Source organism: Sciurus vulgaris, assembly GCF_902686455.1.
Source record: "Sciurus vulgaris genome assembly, chromosome: 18".
NCBI lineage: Eukaryota > Metazoa > Chordata > Mammalia > Rodentia > Sciuridae > Sciurus > Sciurus vulgaris.
The window spans coordinates 40,784,316-40,802,002 of record NC_136479.1 but is presented as its reverse complement, the minus strand read 5'-3'; the positions used below and the strand labels follow the sequence as shown (position 1 = coordinate 40,802,002).

Here is a 17,687-nt window from a genome sequence, read left to right as displayed (position 1 = left end):
TTTTCTTTGCTGGGAGTCGGCATCTCTGGATCCTCCCAGGAATTCTACTCCCGGGTAGGGGAGCCAATCCCTCACCCCCTCTGCTGCCCACCAACACAGCCTTCCTAGGCTTAGCCCATGAGTGTGTTCACACCCGCCTGTTCAGATTCTCCACCCGCCTCTGCTGGTCATGTGAGCAGCCAGACTCAAAGGGAAAGCCAGTCGGGCTCCCCGTGGCTTTTCTGACTTGAATCCCCCGGTACAGCCTTCTCTGTCATCTTTCTTGCCCGTTCTTCTAGGCTCCCCCTGGGCCGCACGGCAGGCACTTGCTAGGACAGTGTGGCAGTGTCTGCTATGACAGGTGCTCAGCAGCAGCTGCAGTGTGACCTCTCAAGATGCTCCTGCCTCAGCTCTCTGCAGCCAGTGGAGAAACAGAGCATTTCAAACACCGCTTCACAGTGCAGCCTCTGGATCAGCCAAGTCCAGGCTGCTTTTCTGACCTCGGGCTTTTCTGTACCAAATACGTCCACTGTGTCTCTCCATGCTCTCCCTCCCTCTGAGGTGAGCTAGAGCTGCAGCCACAGCTGCTGCCACAGCTGGAGTTTCAGTGAAAGCCCCCTTTCACCCACCTGGCTGAGGAGCAGTACTCCTGCCTGAATCCCAAGCAAACGGAAATGCCACCTTCTGCAGCCCACCATCTTGAATCCCATGTGTGGAGTTGTAATGCAACAATTAAAACAATAAGTAAATAAAAAGGAGATCAGTAGGGAAGCGGAGGGTTATTATGGAGATGAAAGAGGGGTAGGAAAGGGGAAGTAGTTGGAACCAAAACAAAGAATGTGCATATGCAATTTGTCACTGTGAACTCCACTGTTATGTTTAACTAAAATGCACTAACAAAAACATAATAAAGAAAGCCTCTCTGAAGGTCTGACATTTCATCAGAGACTCACAAGAATAAACTGGCAGGTGCTGTTGGGTAGCTGGCAGAAGCTTCATCTCCAGCCCAGAACTACTTCTAGTGGAATTAGTCATGTTTATAGTTCTGACTAGAAAAAAGGGAAATGGAAATCTTTTTGGTGGAATTTCTAGGAAATTTTCTTCCTGTAAAATTGGACAGAAATTTTTTTTGTCTTTTTTTTTAATTAAAAATCAAAAATTTACATAGGGCAATGTTGTTTGATTCATTCTGTTATTTTTTTCCTTGCCCCCACCCTCCCACCCCTCTTTTCCCTCTATACAGTCCTTCCTTCCTCCATTCTTACCACCCTCCTTATCCCTAACCCTAAACCTAACCCTAACACTAACCCCTCCTACCCCCCATTATATGTCCTCATCTGCTTATCAGCGAGATCATTCGTCCTTTAGTTTTTTGAGATTGGCTTATCTCACTTAGCATGATATCCTCCAGTTTCATCCATTTGCCTGCAAATGCCATAATTTTATCATTCTTCATGGCAGAGTAATATTCCATCGGACAGAAATTTTTTTAAATAAAAATAATTAAGAGCATAGTTTGTGAATAAAACTTAAGTGTCAAATCTAAAATTAGTTTTGTGATGATTTGTATCCACCATAATCACCTCAATAATTTCCAAATACTTAAAAACATTCCAAAAAATGGTGATTATATTTAAAAATACAAATTTTTATAATGTATAATAAAATGTGTCAACATTAAATAGATTAGGATTTCCCAACTATTGACACTTTGATCTGTGCAGCTGTTTCTCTTGTGGGACTCTCCTGAGGCTTTTGGATGTTTAGCTGCACCTCTGAACTTTATCCACAAGGTGTCAGGAGCAACCACCAACCATGACAAGCAAATCCATCTCCAGAAGTTGCCAAACATTTCCTAGAGCGCAAATTAGCCCGTTAAGAACAGCTAAAATAGATAATTCCGTAAACAAATGTTTTCCCAATGACTCATGCATAACATCACAAGTCAGTGTGAGTTAAACAAGCAGATTTTAATGTGAATGAATATAATTTTAGATTTCACATTGCAACTAATCTTGTCACGTTTTGATGGAGTATCAAAGAATATTCACTATTATGTGGGAAGACTATTAAAGGATTTCTTTTTCCAATTACAGACTGTCCCCCAATTTAAGACTTAAACATGGCACAAAGGTGATATACATTCAGCAAAACTATAATTAAGTTTTGATTGATTTCTGGTGCTATGTGGTTGGTGCTTTCTTGTGAAGCTGGGCAGTAGGCTCAGTCAGCCACATCTCCCAGTCAGTGAGAGATGACAGGAAATCCCCCAAGCAGCTACGCATCATGTTGACCTGGTCAGGTGCTTTAAAGGCTTTTTTTTTTTTTTTTTTTTTTTTCCAGGGCCTCAAGCATGCTGGGTCATTTTAAAAGCCTTTTATTGTTTTTTTGTGACTGTGTTATTTCAAATAATCTGTCTTAAACTTCATGCATTCTTTCTTCTGCTGTTGAAATTCTCCATGGGTAATATGGACTTAATTTTAATAATGTTAATTCTTACAACCCATAATATGTGATAACTTTTCATTTATTTGTCCTCTACAATGCCTTTTCTTCAATGGTTTACAGTTTTCATTGCAGAAATCGTTTTCCACATTGAATAAGTTTCTGAGCATTTTAGGTTTTGTAAATGCAATTGTTTCCTTGATTGATTTTTCAGAATTCACTGTTAATGTTTTAAATGATACTGGTTTTTGAAATCCGATTCTGTGCTTTGCAACTTTGCTGAATTCATTGATTGTTCTAGTCACTTTTTGGTGCAGCTGTTAAGGGCTTCTTTCCTCTCTCATTAACATGTGCTACTTGTATAGGTCTATGTGGTTCAGCGTGATATTTCAATACATGCATAGAGCCGTCAATGGTCAAATCCAATCACCAAGTAAATAACTAAAAATAGGCTGCCATATGACGCAGCAAGCCCATCGTGGGTGCCAAAGGAAGAGAAATCAGTGTACCCAAAGACAGTTGCTCTCCTGTGTTGGAAAGGAGATTTTCAAAATAGCTGAGAAATGGATACACCCCAAGTGCCCATCAATTGATGAATGGATAAAGAAAACGGGGTGCATATAAGCAATGGGGTGCTATTCAGCCACAGAAAATAGAAAGACATCACGTTACTCATGACAACATGGAGGGAACTAGAGGACATTAGGTGAAAGTTTCCCCCCAAAGAAATGACAAATGTCTGATGAAATAAATGTGCTTGATCTGATTTAAGCATTATACAATGTGTATGTGTCAAAATATAACATAGCATTCCATTAATATGTACAATTTTAATGTTTTAATGTATCAATTAACAAATAATGTTTCTAATTTTTAAATTTTTTAGCCCAGAGATGAGATTAATTTTTTTCCAAATGAGAACACCCTCAACCATTTAGCAAACCCTGGGTGACTTAGGAAATCAGCTTTGCTCCAGGTGTGATTATGTTTCTTTTCTTTTCCTTTCTTACCATTCCCCACCCTGAACTGGGGTTGATACTGTTTCTTCATGAATTCAACCTAAAATTACAAGACAAAACAGCTAATGTTCGACTCACACTACAATAAGGTTATGTCAATGACAACTAGCTGGATCACAGTATCAAGCTGCTTTATGTATTCCCAGTGTTGTCACAAGCTAAACCAAGATGTGAGATCCTCATGCCCACGCAAAACTAGCAGTGGCTGTATTTTCCAAGTTCAAACGATAGCTCTGGTAGCATTTTCGGACCTCCCTGCCATTGCACAGGGCATTTCCATATTTCAAAATCCACTTAACTATTCCTTCAAGGAGCTTTCGCCTAACCTTCCATTGGAAGTGATTAATCTGCCACATAAAGAAATGCTAAAAAGCAATATCAAGAGAATAATGGAATTCTATAAACGGTATGAGCGATGCATATGCTCAAGTTGAATTATACGGGGGCTGGGGAGATAGCTCAGTCGGTAGAGTGCTCGCTTCGTAAGCACAAGGCCCTGGGTTCGATCCCCAGCAAACCCCCCCACCACCCCGCAAAAAAAAAAGTTGAATTATATGCTGTGGGAGGATATCAGTGTTTGGCAGCACTTAGCTATCTGAAGAAGTTTTCAAAAATGAAATATATAAAACTCATAACTAGCATGAATAGGCGAGCTCTTCTTTGCAATCGATTTTGGTGATAAAGAACACGCATTGAGCCCCGGCTAAGCAAAACGTTATCCCCTTGTAAAAAGCTCCACTCTTCTCAGCAGCAGACCGTAGCGGCTCAATTACTATACTTGGAGATTCGCCAAAGTAAACTTGGGAGCTGAGGGTGATTTGTGCCTCGAACCTGGAGGAGCAGCAACGGCGCAGCTCGCTTCAGAGCCTGGCAGCTCAGTGTGATTGGCAGGGACCAAAGTCTGCTAATGGGAGGACGCGCTGGAAGAGGTTCGCCGTTTGGCTGACGCCCCGCTGCCGAGCCACGCCGTCGCTGCCTCGCAGATCGTGTCCTTCCGTAACCCTCAGTCCGGGCGTGCTTAGCGGGGTGCCTCCACCTGCACCTGGGGCGGCCTCCGCGCGATCGGCAGGGTGCGGGGCCTCCACCTGCACCTCGGTGCCCTGCGCTGGCAGAGGGCTGCCGGAGGCCGGCGGGCGGAGGTCTGCCGAGGCGGCCGGCGGGGTGGGCGGCCATCCGGGCCGCCGCCCCTCCGGGCGCCGCGCATGCGCCCCCGAGCCCGCGGCGCCATTGCGCAGGCCGCGGTGGGCCGGCGGCGCCCTTCGCTCCCGGGCGGGCGGCGGCGTCGGGGCGCGAGGGCCGCGTCCGCGGAGCCGGTGAGTGCGCCCCGAGGGGCCCGGGCCCCGCGCGCCGTCGCCTCCGTTTCGCCTTGGACGCGGTGGGTTGGCCTTCCTCGCGGCGCGGCCGCCGGCACCCCGCGCACCCCGGGCGGTCGGCAGGGCCGACGGGCTCCGCCAGCGCCGCCTCCGCTGCGCCCGAGACGGCAGCCGTCACCGCGCCGGAGGGAAGGGGGCCGGCCGCGCGCGGGTCTGCCGAGATCCGCCCGAGCCTGGCGGGTGCGGGCAGCGTGGCCGCACCAGTGCACCACTCCCCAGGCCCTGGCCGGCGCACTGCCCTCTGCCACCCCGTCCTCGGGCGCCGTTCTGCACAGGGCCCGGCGCTGAGCAGCGTGAGGACGGGTCCTCACCTGCCGCACCGTCGGCGTGGCATTGGTGGGTGAGTCCAGAGGCCCTTCCTGCAGAGATCGCTGACTGCCCAGGCCCCGGGCTGCGCGGGTGACCCGCTGCGCCCCGCGTCCGCTCTGTCCGCTGGATGCGCGTTACGTCACCAGGTGCTTTTAAACCTTCAGAAAGAAAAGACAGAAGAGCGTGAAAGACAGGAAGCCTGGGAAGGTACAGATTGGAATGTAATTGCATGTGATTCAGGGTCCTGGATCCGAGAAAGATGCTACTGAAGAAATGCGAGATGTGACTGATCTGGGTTAATCGAGTTGTATCGATGTTCGTTTCCTGGTTTTGGTCATTGTACCGTGGTTGTATGGAATATTAACAGGGAAAGCAGTGTGAATGGCATACAGGAGTCACTTGCGTACACCATTCACACTGCTTATTACAGGAGTTACATGCGTAACTCCTTTTCAACTTCCCTGTGATTCTAAAATTGGAGCAAATTAAAGTGTCTTCATGAATGGTTTGTACTTCTCTTTTCAGATTCTTTAGGTCCCCGGCTGACTCAGACTTCTGAGTTTCTTCTGTGACTCTGATGCTCGTCATATGGAGGTGCCTGACCTGCACCTGTAGCTTACAAGATCCTACCAGGGGATGAATATGAGTATCACAGCAGAGTCCCCTCAGAGATGGCTGAGTAACAGGGTGATAGCCGCCTTCGGGAGCCCCTACATCTCAGCTCCGCATGAACAAGGCAAGATTCCAAGGGTGGGTGTCGCTGAGAGGCAGACATCATTGGCCTCTAACACCTCCGAGTGGCATTACTTAGAAGGCACTAAAGCCACTTTTAGGGACAGTCAGGATACTGAAGCTGCTGGCACTGGTGGACCTCCTGACTGGAGGGGCAGTACCAGAAGAGTCAGCACCCAGACCCCTGCAGAGAGGTGCGGTGACCCTGCTGGGGAGGAGAAGGCAGGTGCCGGGAGGAGGGCAGTCTTCCTTGTGGACTCGGGATAGAGGCGCAGGTCTGCGCAGTCTTAAGTTTGGGCTGAATCTAACCCCATGGGGATCAAGATAAGAACAGGCCCTGGCGTGTCTTCTGCATTGCCTCGTCTGTTTCATCCACAGTTAGGATCACTTGGAGATGTTAGGCTTTTAAATGCTGTTGCCCATCATCAAGGATGCAAATAAAAGTAATCACTGGCAAGGATGTGGGGAAAAGGGCCCAGAAGAGAGGGAAAGAGAAGGTACTAGGAGTGAGACTGATCAAATTATGCACGTGCACAAATATGACATAATAAATCCCTCTAGTTTGTATAATTATAATGCATCAATAAACAATAAACATACACTTTTTTAAAAGCTGCTGCTCAGGCCTCCTGCAGACCAATGGGTTTCGGATCTGTGAGAGCAGGGACTGAGCGTTGGCATCCTGTTAAACGTCACCAAGTGTGCAGACAGGGCTGAGGACCACCGAGGGCCCCACATGCCACACAAGACCCTCAGCTGCAGTCCTTTCCCTCCCGCTTCCTGTGTCTGTGTGCCAGAGGAAGGAAGTCCTGCACTGAATTCCTCACGGTCAAAGGGGAGCAGGGACACCAGGGTCCAGCCATCCAACCTTCAAGCCTGTGTGTCAGGTCCTGTCTATGAGCTGTCTGCCATCCCAACACAAAGGCCCCAACATGCACATGTAGCCCCAACGTTGTGTATTAACAGAATGGTTCTGCTCTCTTCCCGTGATGCCCTCTCTGAAGGCTGTGCTTTCCCAGCAGGGGACCAGGGAGGAGGAAGAAGTGAATTATGGATCACAGACAGTCAGGTCCCAGGTACGTTCAGTTTCCTCTCCTCTCAAATAGGGAGAAGTTAGAGGTGGGTACTGACCCCACCAGCCACAAAGCCCCTGCGGTGGATGTTGGATAACGGTGAGCCAGGAGCGTAGCTCAGGGTGAGATCGGCACGCCAGAGGCTCTGGGCCCAAACTCCAGCACAAAAAATAAAAATACAGAGTGTAAGTGGTGGTCCAGATTTCCTCTCCCTTGTGGACACAGCTTCTGGAGCTGCCCCTGGAAGCGTGGAGAGGTGGAAGGCAGGCTAGGGGAACACCCAGAAGCAGAGAAGGTGTCTGTGTGGTGTAACCAGAGCACCAGCTCTGGACAGGAGCCAAGGAGGAACCCCATTGCAATCTGCTAATTTATGTCCTTGGATGAATTGTTCAGTTTCTTCTATCCTCAGTGACTTCTCTCTAAATTGCAAAAGTCATTGAACTGAAATACATTTTGGAAAGATGAATTATCAAGGCATGAAAATTAAATAAAATCACAACCGTATAGCTAATGTGGGAGGAGCACTTGTTTGTACCCATTTGGCGGGGAGCATTGTGGGTGGAAGGAGGAAGAGAGCTGTGTGTTAGGAGTGGGTGCCAGTGTCAAACAAAGGTCACTTACAAGGCACCAGGTATGGAAGAATTGGGGGGTCACCCTTTGTATGTGAAATCCCTGCCTGAAATGAGGCAGTTCCTCTTACTAACCCAACGTGGATCATGTGGCTTCTACTCCCCATCGGTGCCTCTGCTGGTTTTTTGTTTTTTGTTTTTTAACCTACCAAATAGCCTCTCTCCTTTCCTGTCCAATCCATAAGAATCTGTTAAGGATTTACGTAAGATCTATCTGTGTGATACCTAATTTCAGTTTCAAAACATCCTCAATTCTGTGGATGAGATGAGAATCTTTACCCCACAACAAATTTCAAATGCTTAAAAGCAAAGAATGTGTCGTGCATTTTTGTGTTTTGTTTTCTGAAACGGGGTCTTGCTGTATGGCCTGAGCTATCCTCCAACTCAAAACCTTCCTTCCTCCGCCTCCCAGGAGTCTGCCATTGCACCAGCACCCAGCTCACGCACATTTTTACGTCTTAAAAGATGATAGAAAGACAGGCACTTGTGGTCTGGGGAGTTTTGACCTGGATCACTCCCAGGAGAATGCTGACATGCTCCCTCTTCCCAGCGCTGTCTTTACCCTTCCTGGGGCCTCTGCCTGAACAGGGCTATGCTTGGTGTTTCAGGAATCCCTGACATTCCAGGACGTGGCCGTGGACTTCACCAGAGAGGAGTGGGAGCGGCTGTACCCTGCTCAGAAGGACCTCTACCGGGACGTGATGCTGGAGAACTACAGGAACCTGGTGGCCCTGGGTAAAGGCGGCCGAGTTGCCTTCCTCTGTGGCGACAACCCGCAGAGCTTTTGTAAGGCAGGTCAGGCCAGCAAGGGTGCCCGTAGGTCCTGGCTCAGGGGCCTCTGTTCCTGCCCTTCTCTGTTGAGTGTGAGAGAAGTGCATTTGGCTGTCTCTGAAGCCTTCCTTCCCCAAGCCCAGAGACCCTAGAGACAGAGGTCAGAGGTGGGTTCCCAGCACGAACTCCTAAGACATCCTTTTTTCCATGAATAGGGCATCAGCTTTATAAGCCAGAGGTAATCACTCAGCTGGAGCAAGAGGAGCTGTGGGTGACAGGAACAGACGGCCCCCTGGACACCCCTCCAGGTGAGAAGTGAGCATGCGGGCCCCCTACACCCCAGGGGAAAGCCTCACTTTTGAAATACATGTTCACTGGGGTGTGCGCTGGTCTCCCCCAGGATTCAAAGAATACTGAGGCCTTTGAAAAATTCAGGTCAAATTGTATTTCCAAAGTGGAAATGGCTGTTTTTTTTTTTTTAAATCAACAACATATATATTTATTATTTAAATATGGAATACAAAAGTAATTTTGAAGTCTCAGTGTGAACACCCACTAGTACCTTAATGCTATGGATCTCCACAAAGATTCTCTCTGTATTTCCTGCTGAGATCTCCTCCCAGGGTTCTTCAAATCCTTCTTCTCCACATCAAAACCGCTCTGTATTTTTGCCCATTTTTCATTTTTCCTTTTTCCTTTTATTATCAGACTCTTTAAGCTTAGCTGAACCTTCAGCCTCACTGCTAAGTCCCTCGTGCACCTATGTGCTGTGACCCCTTCTACCTGAAGCCATTTCCTTGGGGACCGTTACTGACTTCTTTCCCATCAGATCCAGTGGCCAGGAAGCCGCCTGTGTCCTGCTGGCCTGATTGTGTTCCTCTGACCTTCTTGAGGCCGCCTGCCCTGTGGCTGCCGTGGGCTCCTCTAGTCTGCTGTGGCAGCTCTGTCCCTCCCTCCTCTCTCGCCTTCTCCTCCTGGAGCTGCTGAAGGCACCACCTTATGGACATGGTGCTCTGCTTTTCAGTTGCCCTTCAGGTTATTTTCCGACTTCTTCATTTCCAGCCCAGCATTTCACCCACAAGCTTCCTCCAGATTTATGTTGTATTTTTGCTGATTAATGTCATGCTGTCATTTAATCGAAGACTTCAAAACCTAGGTCTGTTGACTTTGTCCCTCTTCTTTGAGCTTCTTAGTTATGGGCTTTCTTGACCAAGCAATAACAATAGCTTCTACTGCAGGAACACACCGGCAACGTTCTGCCTGCTTGTTTCAGCAAACGCTTGCTAAGATAGGCAAATTCTGTTCCGGTGGCTTGGGCGGCTCCCAAGCACACCTTCCCTGTCCAGTCCCTCTGCCCTCTGATTCTGTGCCCTGGACCTGGTTCTCTGCCGTTTACACTGTGCTTTCTCAGGCAGGTTGGCTTTGGTGTGACTCGGTTTCTTAGTAAGAAACTCATTCCTGTTTCAGCCCCGCTGAGACCTCAGGAGCAGAACTCTGGCTGGCAGTGCCCCCTTCCATGAGCAGAGTCTGGTAGTTAAGACGTGCTGTGAAGAACCCTGGCGCTTCCCCACAACTGCCAGTGGCACGTTTCTACAGCCCTGCACAGCTCTGAACCTGGGAGCAGGACACTGAAGGAAGAGATTGTAAAACTCCCTGTGCAGGTGAATCGCCAAGGCAGGAACCTACAGCAGAGGGCAGGGCTCATCCTTCCCCAGACTGCACATGCTACATTTGTAGGATCCACACTGTCCCCTCTTGTGTCCCTGCCCACAGGCCTCAACTGGAAAAATCAATCACTAACTGCAGAACAACTTCCCAGCTTCTTTAGTCAGCTGCGCTGGATGCCCAGGGCTCTCAGGGCCTCTCAAGCAGCTGGTTCCCTTTCACGCCCCTCGTCAGGCAGGCAGCCTTGCAGTCTCTTCCAGGGAGATACCGATGGTTCCTCATGGCCCCGCCAGACAGCCAGTGGTCCTCATGAAGGTGCAGTGAAGCACTTCTGTTACTCAAGGGACCGAAAGGATGACCTCACTGGGTGACTGAATTCTGGCATGTCCCTTTGGGTGCTGCAGGCCATGCCTCCTTGTTATGGACACTGGCCAGCACCACTTTACCCAAAATCTCTTCTTAGCCAAGAGGAGACCTGGAAAATCTCCAGTGATTGAGCAACAAGGAGGCCGTGAGTGCATCAGGGAGGGAAAAGGTGGGGTGATTGGGAGGAGTCAGTCTGAACCTGGTTAGAAAATACAGCGGTGCTAGTGCGTTACTGTGGGCTTATAAGAAGAGAGGCAGGAGAGGAGGAAATGGAGCGGGTTTCCCTAGAATAAGGGAAAGAAAGGTGTGTGAGGAGTTGGTTCCAAGCAGGAGTGACTTCCGCCTACTGAGTAGCTTAGTAGGCGGGCGGAAGCTGACCAGAGGCACAGGAGTCTGCAGCTGTGAAGGCCACCCCCACGTCCCCGACGGTGGCTTCCCTGTGCACCAGTGCGTGCTGTTTCCATAGGTAGCACCCAGCAGCATCCATTGTGCCAAGTGGGGGGCCCGATGAATCGGTGACACTAAAGGAGGAAAGCTGATCAAGAACTAGTGATCTGGGAAACTCCAGGAAGTGCACAGAGCCTAAAGAGGACTGAAAACTAGAAACTAGAGAGCAGCAGAGTCAAAGAAACAGGTCCAGACGAGGCGGGAAGCAGGTAGAGCTGACTGAGGCTGAGACCGCCCTTGGGAAGAGGAGGCACTGAACTGGAGGTTCCTTACCCAGAGGCCGAGGCAGGAAGATCACTAACTCAGTCAGCCAGGGCAACTCAGAGGGACTCTGTCTCAAAATCAGACTCCTCTACAGAGGGCTGGGGTGCAGCGCAGGTAGAGAGCTCCGGCTCCATGTGAGAGCACCTTCCCAGCTGCACAGGAAGGCTCTGTGCCCCTGCCTTCCTAAAGGGCCGCCGGTGACCTGGATATTTTTCCTTCCTAATCTCTGCTCTTGGCACCCCTTTTTCCCCTAGCCTCTTCTCCCTTCCTTAACTTTCTGAGTGGTCCCATGAAGACAGATATGTGGTCCAGCCTGGTAGTCAGAAGCCTGGGCTCTCTCTTCTTCTTCCCTCAGCCCTCCTGTTTTCTCAGACCCTTTCCTCTCTTCTTTCTTCTTGGTAATTCCCACTAATTGACCTGCTGGGTATGTGAATGCCCGCTGGCCAGGAGGTGATGGGAAAGGAGGTCCACAGAATGGCAGAGGGCACTCCTCCCAGAGGATTAGGCCAATTAGGTCAAGACTTGATCAGGAAAGAATTTCAAAGTGGGTTGAGACTAGAAGGAGCAGGGCCTGAAAAGCTCAGGGATACAGAAGGGAAGTCATGCAGAGAATTGGAAGGATGTGGCAGGGAGGTCACCTGAGACTGAGAGGCAGCCAGTGCTGGAGTTCACAGACGTGTTCTGCTAACAAGAAGCCCACAAGTGGATGGGGGTTGCAGAACCCTGCACTGACCTTAGTCTGAGACCAGGAAGGAGAAGAGGCGGCATTCCCGGCAGCCCATCTCAAGCCGAGCCTGCCCGGGAAGGTAGCCACACAGTGGTGCATGCCTGTAATCCCAGCTACCAGGAGGCTGAGGCAGGAGGGTCTCAAGATCAGGGCCAGCCTGATCTGTCAAAATAAAACAGGCTGGAATGTAACTCAGGGGTTCAACCCCAGCACCAAAAAAAATTGAAAACCTAAAACTTGAGAGTAGCTTTTTAAAAATAGGATATAACCTTTAAAAAGAAGGAGGTCAGTCTATACTCAGAATATAATTCAGTGAAAAACAAAGTCACCTAGACAGTACATATACTATCATTTTCATTTCAAACTAAGTAAAAACTAAAAAAATAAATAAAAATAAATGAAAACTATGTATTATTACATCCAAATATGTGTGTTAGAAGAAACTGACAGGATCAGAGCTGACAGAAGATACCTGCCCCACCAGGGTAGGCGTGGGAAGTCCCCTACGTCACGCAGATGGAAAACAGCCATGGGACTCTAGTCCTGAGCCCACCAGATCAAGGGTGTGAAGAGATCTGAGCGAGACCCTTGAGGAGATTGGTAAAGACGCTGCTTAGGGGAGAACTCTGTTGTGAGGCCCTGACCCTCTTTTGAGGGAAGCGGTAGAAGGGAGGGGGCTGAGGGGAGAGTCAAGTTACAGTCATGGGATTCCTCCCCCCAAGTTCCTGGTGTAATTGTCAGTGGTACCACTTTTGGTGACGAAAGCCCCAGTTGGGACAGTAATGATATGTCCACCCAGCGTGGAGGGCACACTCAGACAGCTGTGATGCATGTTCCCTGTGGTCACAAGACCAGTACCAGGGCATGACTCACGTCTGAGAAAGCCAAAGCTGGCTCGCCCAGAACGTCTAGGGCCCCGGGGGCAGCTGACTGACTGGTGGTGAGCCAGCAGGCAGGGGGAGTCCACACTACCAATGTTGCTTAGGGGTCAGCCGGCGTGACTTTGGCTCTGGTCAAGTAGGATTCGTGTCTGAGATAGAAAGATATCTGTCTAGATAATGGAAATGACAGGAGAGGAGAGTCCTCTAAGAACTTCCCAAGAGTCATCAAAGTTCCCCAAACTGACTCAGTGTCAGCCATCTGCCAAGCTTAAAATTGGAGCTCTCCAGTGGTTCAGAACCTCACCTCCTGACCTCGTCATCCTCTAAACATCCCTCTCCTGCCTCCTGTGACAAGAATTAGCCCAGTTAGTGGATGAGGAGAGCGGGAAGAAAGAAGCAGTTACTGGGAGACATTGGGGGAGGGGGGTTGCACGCAGGAAGGGGGTGGCGGGAGGCCAGGAGGAGGGACACTGCACTGACCTGGGGTGGCAGAGCAGCCATGTCCATGTCCAAAGCAGCCATGTCTTTGAACTCAATAGAGTTCAAAGCAGTGGTGGGAAAACAATGAAATCTTATTTTTATCATAATCCATGAGTTGGGCTTGATCAAACTATGGTTTTCATGGATATTTGTGTAAACACAGGGGAAAAGATCAGGCAAGACAGGCTCCAAATGATTATTTTACCGGTAGACTCTTTCTCTGTGTTTCCATGATATTCAAATACAGGCAAGTATACTTCAGTACGCTTGGTACCCTACAGACAAGCATCACTTTTATCAGCTTAAACAAAAGATTAAAAATAGGAAGATACCTCCCCAGCAGGCTTCGGCATCACAGCAGGAGAACCCACAGGTGAGGCTGCAGGGCCCGCCAGGCCTGCCTTCCCCAGGAAGCCACTGCGACCCCTGGTGTTTCTGGCCACCCATCTCCTTCCACCCTGGCACTCCTGTGAGCAGCTCTCTTGACTCCACCGGGTTTCAGATCCCCTCTCTCTGCTCTGTCTCTCCCTCCTCGTCTTCCCGTGGCCTTGTTTGAAAACTGAATGCCACAGGTGCTGCCAGTTTCACTTGGCAGTTCTTTACGCCTTAAGTTCTTTTTCAAAGCAAAGAGTATGTTTGTATAAGAATGTATTTATACATTCTGAATTTCTTTTAGATGGGGAGAACATCCCTGAAGTAAAAAAGTCAGCTCTAAACCAGAGTATTTCCAATGAAAACCAAACCCAGGACATGATAATGCAGAGACTAACAGGAGACGGTTTCTGGTACTCCATCTTAGGAGGACTCTGGGATCTTGATTGTCAGTTAGAGTGGAACCAAGAAAACCAGCAGAGACGTTTGGGACCAGTATCTCTCATCCACCAAAAGCTCACACAGGAGAGAAGCAGCGAATGTAGGAGGTCAGGGGACAACTGTGGTCAGAGAATTCCTTCCATTCAGATTCCCCCTTGTTATGGCACACAAGGAAATAGCCTCAGGCATAGCTCAGACTTGATCTGCTATCGGGAAAACCCTGTGAGAGAGAACCCCTGTGAATTTAATGAGTGTGGAAGAACCTTCGGTCAACATATTCTTCTTCCCAATAGTGCGCATGCAACAGAGAACCCTCTGGAATGTGGAAAGGCCTTCAGCCACAACTCCCCTCTCAGCCAGCCTCAGCCAGGGCTTAAGGGAGAGAAGCCCTATAAGTGTGATGAATGTGGGAAGAGATTCAGCCAGAGAATACATCTCATTCAACATCAGAGAATTCACACAGGGGAAAAACCTTTTATATGCAACGAGTGTGGGAAAGCCTTCCGCCAGCATTCCTCCTTCACCCAGCATCTGAGGATCCACACCGGGGAGAAACCCTATAAGTGCAGTCAGTGTGGCAAGGCCTTCAGCCGTATCACATCTCTTACTGAGCATCATAGACTGCACACGGGAGAGAAACCCTATGAATGCAGCTTCTGTGGGAAAGCCTTCAGCCAGAGGACACACCTTAACCAGCACGAGAGGACCCACACCGGAGAGAGGCCTTACAAATGCCCCGAGTGTGGGAAAGCCTTTAGCCAGAGTGCACACCTGAACCAGCACAGGAAAACCCACACCCGGGGGAAGGTGCATGAGTGTAAGTGTGGGAAAGCCTTCAGCCACGGTCCTCCACTTGGCACACGATTCATCCACAAGTGAAATGTGGGAAATTGTTTTCCTTCGATGATCCAGTAACTCAGATTATTCACAGCAGATGGAAAGCTTATAAATAAACTTTTTAATGCATAAAAACCAAATAAATAAACTGGTAGCCTATTACATTCCCAGGAGGAGTAGTAGACTGGGAAAATTATTTTATTTTACACAAACATTGAGTCATGTTTCAAGTTGATTTAACACTTTTCAAAGAAATGAACAGAAATCCTGTAAGTGATAAGCTATCATTAGTCACCTCTAAGTTTTATACTACAAAACCTGTTGACCAAGGCAGTGCTGTGGTATACATTATTAAACAAATAAACACAAAAGGAGCATTTCTCAGAATGGCTTCGGTCATTTTGTGCTTCCTTTACAGCTTTTGCTATATCTAATCATAATATTTTTTAAAGGGCATAGAATTTTTAGTTTGACCTAGGAACTTTTATTTATGGAAATCATGTGTTTGCTATGCTAATGACATTCTAACTTCTATAAGAATAAATATCTAACTTTTGGATTCAAAAGTGTCCATTGATGTGCCACAGAAGGCCTCATTGTTTGATGAACATGGTAGGATTTCTGTTATTACCTTATTATTTTATAACAGAGTCTGCATTGTCGTCTTCCAACAAATCCTGGGGTCATTTTGAAAGAGTCTTGAGGAACACTGAGGGTCATGTTGATGACCTTTGAAAAATTGATTTAGAGAAGCCTGCTTTCCTATCCTCTATACTAGTTTTAAATTCACCCATGGAAAACGTGGACTTCATTTTTCTTTGTTTACGGCTGATGTGTATCAGCTGCGTCATTTGTGGAACTCAGCATACTTTCCTGCATGCACAGGGGTGCCCATAGAACGCAGCCGCCCTGTGTCCATGCTCCCTGCCCAACATACACCTCTCAGCTTCTAGCGGTCACCTGAGGTCAGCCTTTTTCCTTCCACATGAGAGAACATGCAGTGCGCGTCTTTCTGTGCCTGACCTATTTCACTCAGCATAATGTCCTCCAGTTCCTCCCATTTTCCTGCAAGTGACGGGATTTCATCCTCTGTGGCTGAAAAATATTCCAAGGTGTGTATGCACCACATTTTCTTTGTCCACTCATCTGTCCAGGCACCTAAGCTGGTTCCATCTCTTGGCTGTTGTGGATAGTGCTGCAGTAAACACGGGTGTGCAGGTGTCTCTGAGTATGCTGGTTCACTTCCTTTGGATATATTCCCAGAAGTAGGACGGCTGGATCATGTGGCAGATCTGTTTGGCTTTGAGGGGTCTCTAGACTCTGCAAGGGCTGTGTCAATTTACATTTCCACAAACACTATAGAAGTGTTCCTTTTTCTCCACATCTTCACCTGCATTTGCTATTTTTTTTTTAATAATAGCAATTCTAACTGGAATGAGAGAACACTTATTTGTAGTTCTTATTTGGATTTTCCTAACAGTTAATGATATTGAGCCATTTTCATGTATTTGTTGGTCATTTGCATTTTTCAAGAAGATTCTATTCAGATAACTTGCCTATATTTTAATGGGAGCATCTAGGGGTTTCTGTGTGGATTCCTCCTCTATTCTGGATACTGACCCTTTGCCAGATCGATAGTTGGCAGATATGTCCGTATCTTCCGAAGGTGCCTCCTCCACTCTGCTGTTTCCTTTGCTGTGCAGAAGCTTCATAGTGTGATAGAATCCTGTTTGTCATTTTGTTTTGGGGGGTCTTGTCCAAATGAATTCATACCTGTGACAAGTCTTGAAGTATTTGCATTTTCTTCTAGTAGTTTCAGAGTGTAAGGTCTTACATTAAGATCTTGGATCCATCTCAAGTTAACCTTGGTTACAGTGTGAGAGATAGGGGTCGAGTTGCAATCTTCTGCACGTGGATAACTGGTTTTCCCAGCACCATTCTGAAGAGGCTGACCCTCCTCCACATGTTTCTCTGGCACCTTTGGCAGGAGTCCGTGGGCTGTAGCTGTGTGGGTTCATTTCTAGAACTGTGTGTTCTAGAACCAGTCCCATGCTGCTTGGTTACTGTGGCTCTGCAGCGTGTCCTGAGATCAGGTATTATACTTTGGTCCTTTTAAATTTCATATTTCTCTCTATATTTGGGGTCTTTTTCACTTCCATATGAATTTTAGGACTTATAGTTCTATGAAGAATGTCAATGGTATTTTGATGGGTATTGCATAGTCTGTTATTGCTTTTGGTACTATGGCCATTTTACAATACCATTTATGCCTATCCACGAACACGGGAGGTCTTTCCATCCTCCTGTGTCTTCTTCAGCTTCTTTCTTCAGTGTCCTGTAGTTTTAATTGTATAGGTCTTTACCTCCTTGGTAAGATTTTTTCCTAGACAGTTTGTTCTTTTTTGAGGTTACTGTGAATGGGATTGTTTTCCTGGTTTCTTTCTGAGTGGATTCATTGTTGGTATATAGGGAAACTTGATTTTTTAAAAATATTTTTTAGTTGTCAATGAATCTTTTTATTTTATTCATTTATTAGTATGTGGTGCTGAGAATTGAACCCAGGGCCTCACACATGCCAGGCAAGCGCTGTACCTCTGAGCCACAACTCCAGCTCCAGAAAGCTACTGATTTTTATATGTTGATTTTGTAGCCTGCTACTTTGCTGAATTTGTTTATTAGCTCTATCAGTTTTCTGGTGGAATATTGTGGATCGTCTGAGTATATCATATCATCTGCAAACAGTGATAATTTGACTTCTTCCTTTCTTATTTTTATCCCTTTTATTTCCTTCTCTTGCCTAATAGCTCTGACTAGAATTTATAACACTGTATTAAATAGGAGTGGTGAGAGTGGACATCCTTGTCTTTTTCCAAATTT

General features: G+C 47.6%; 1 protein-coding gene across 11 annotated transcripts; it reads left to right on the top strand.

The window, feature by feature from the left end:
* Positions 1-5,622: 5,622 nt before the first annotated feature.
* On the top strand, positions 5,623-16,552 carry ZNF713 (zinc finger protein 713). Of its 11 annotated transcripts, none has more exons than XR_013760819.1 (6): positions 5,623-5,861; positions 6,845-6,933; positions 8,168-8,294; positions 8,546-8,638; positions 9,798-9,991; positions 14,267-14,384. XR_013760819.1 is itself a non-coding variant. In XM_079121981.1 (6 exons), the coding sequence occupies exons 5-6, from the start codon at positions 10,416-10,418 to the stop codon at positions 14,850-14,852; spliced, it is 1,131 nt and encodes a 376-aa protein (XP_078978107.1). In that variant the 5' UTR covers positions 6,841-6,933; positions 8,168-8,350; positions 8,546-8,638; positions 9,798-9,991; positions 10,104-10,415; the 3' UTR covers positions 14,853-16,552. The 11 variants fall into 11 exon arrangements, 8 of the variants coding, with proteins under 8 accessions (XP_078978106.1, XP_078978104.1, XP_078978100.1 ...); XR_013760820.1 differs by having other exon boundaries at positions 9,798-10,530; positions 14,267-14,361; XR_013760821.1 differs by lacking the exon at positions 14,267-14,384 and adding an exon at positions 13,837-13,937 and having other exon boundaries at positions 9,798-10,530.
* Positions 16,553-17,687: the final 1,135 nt, after the last annotated feature.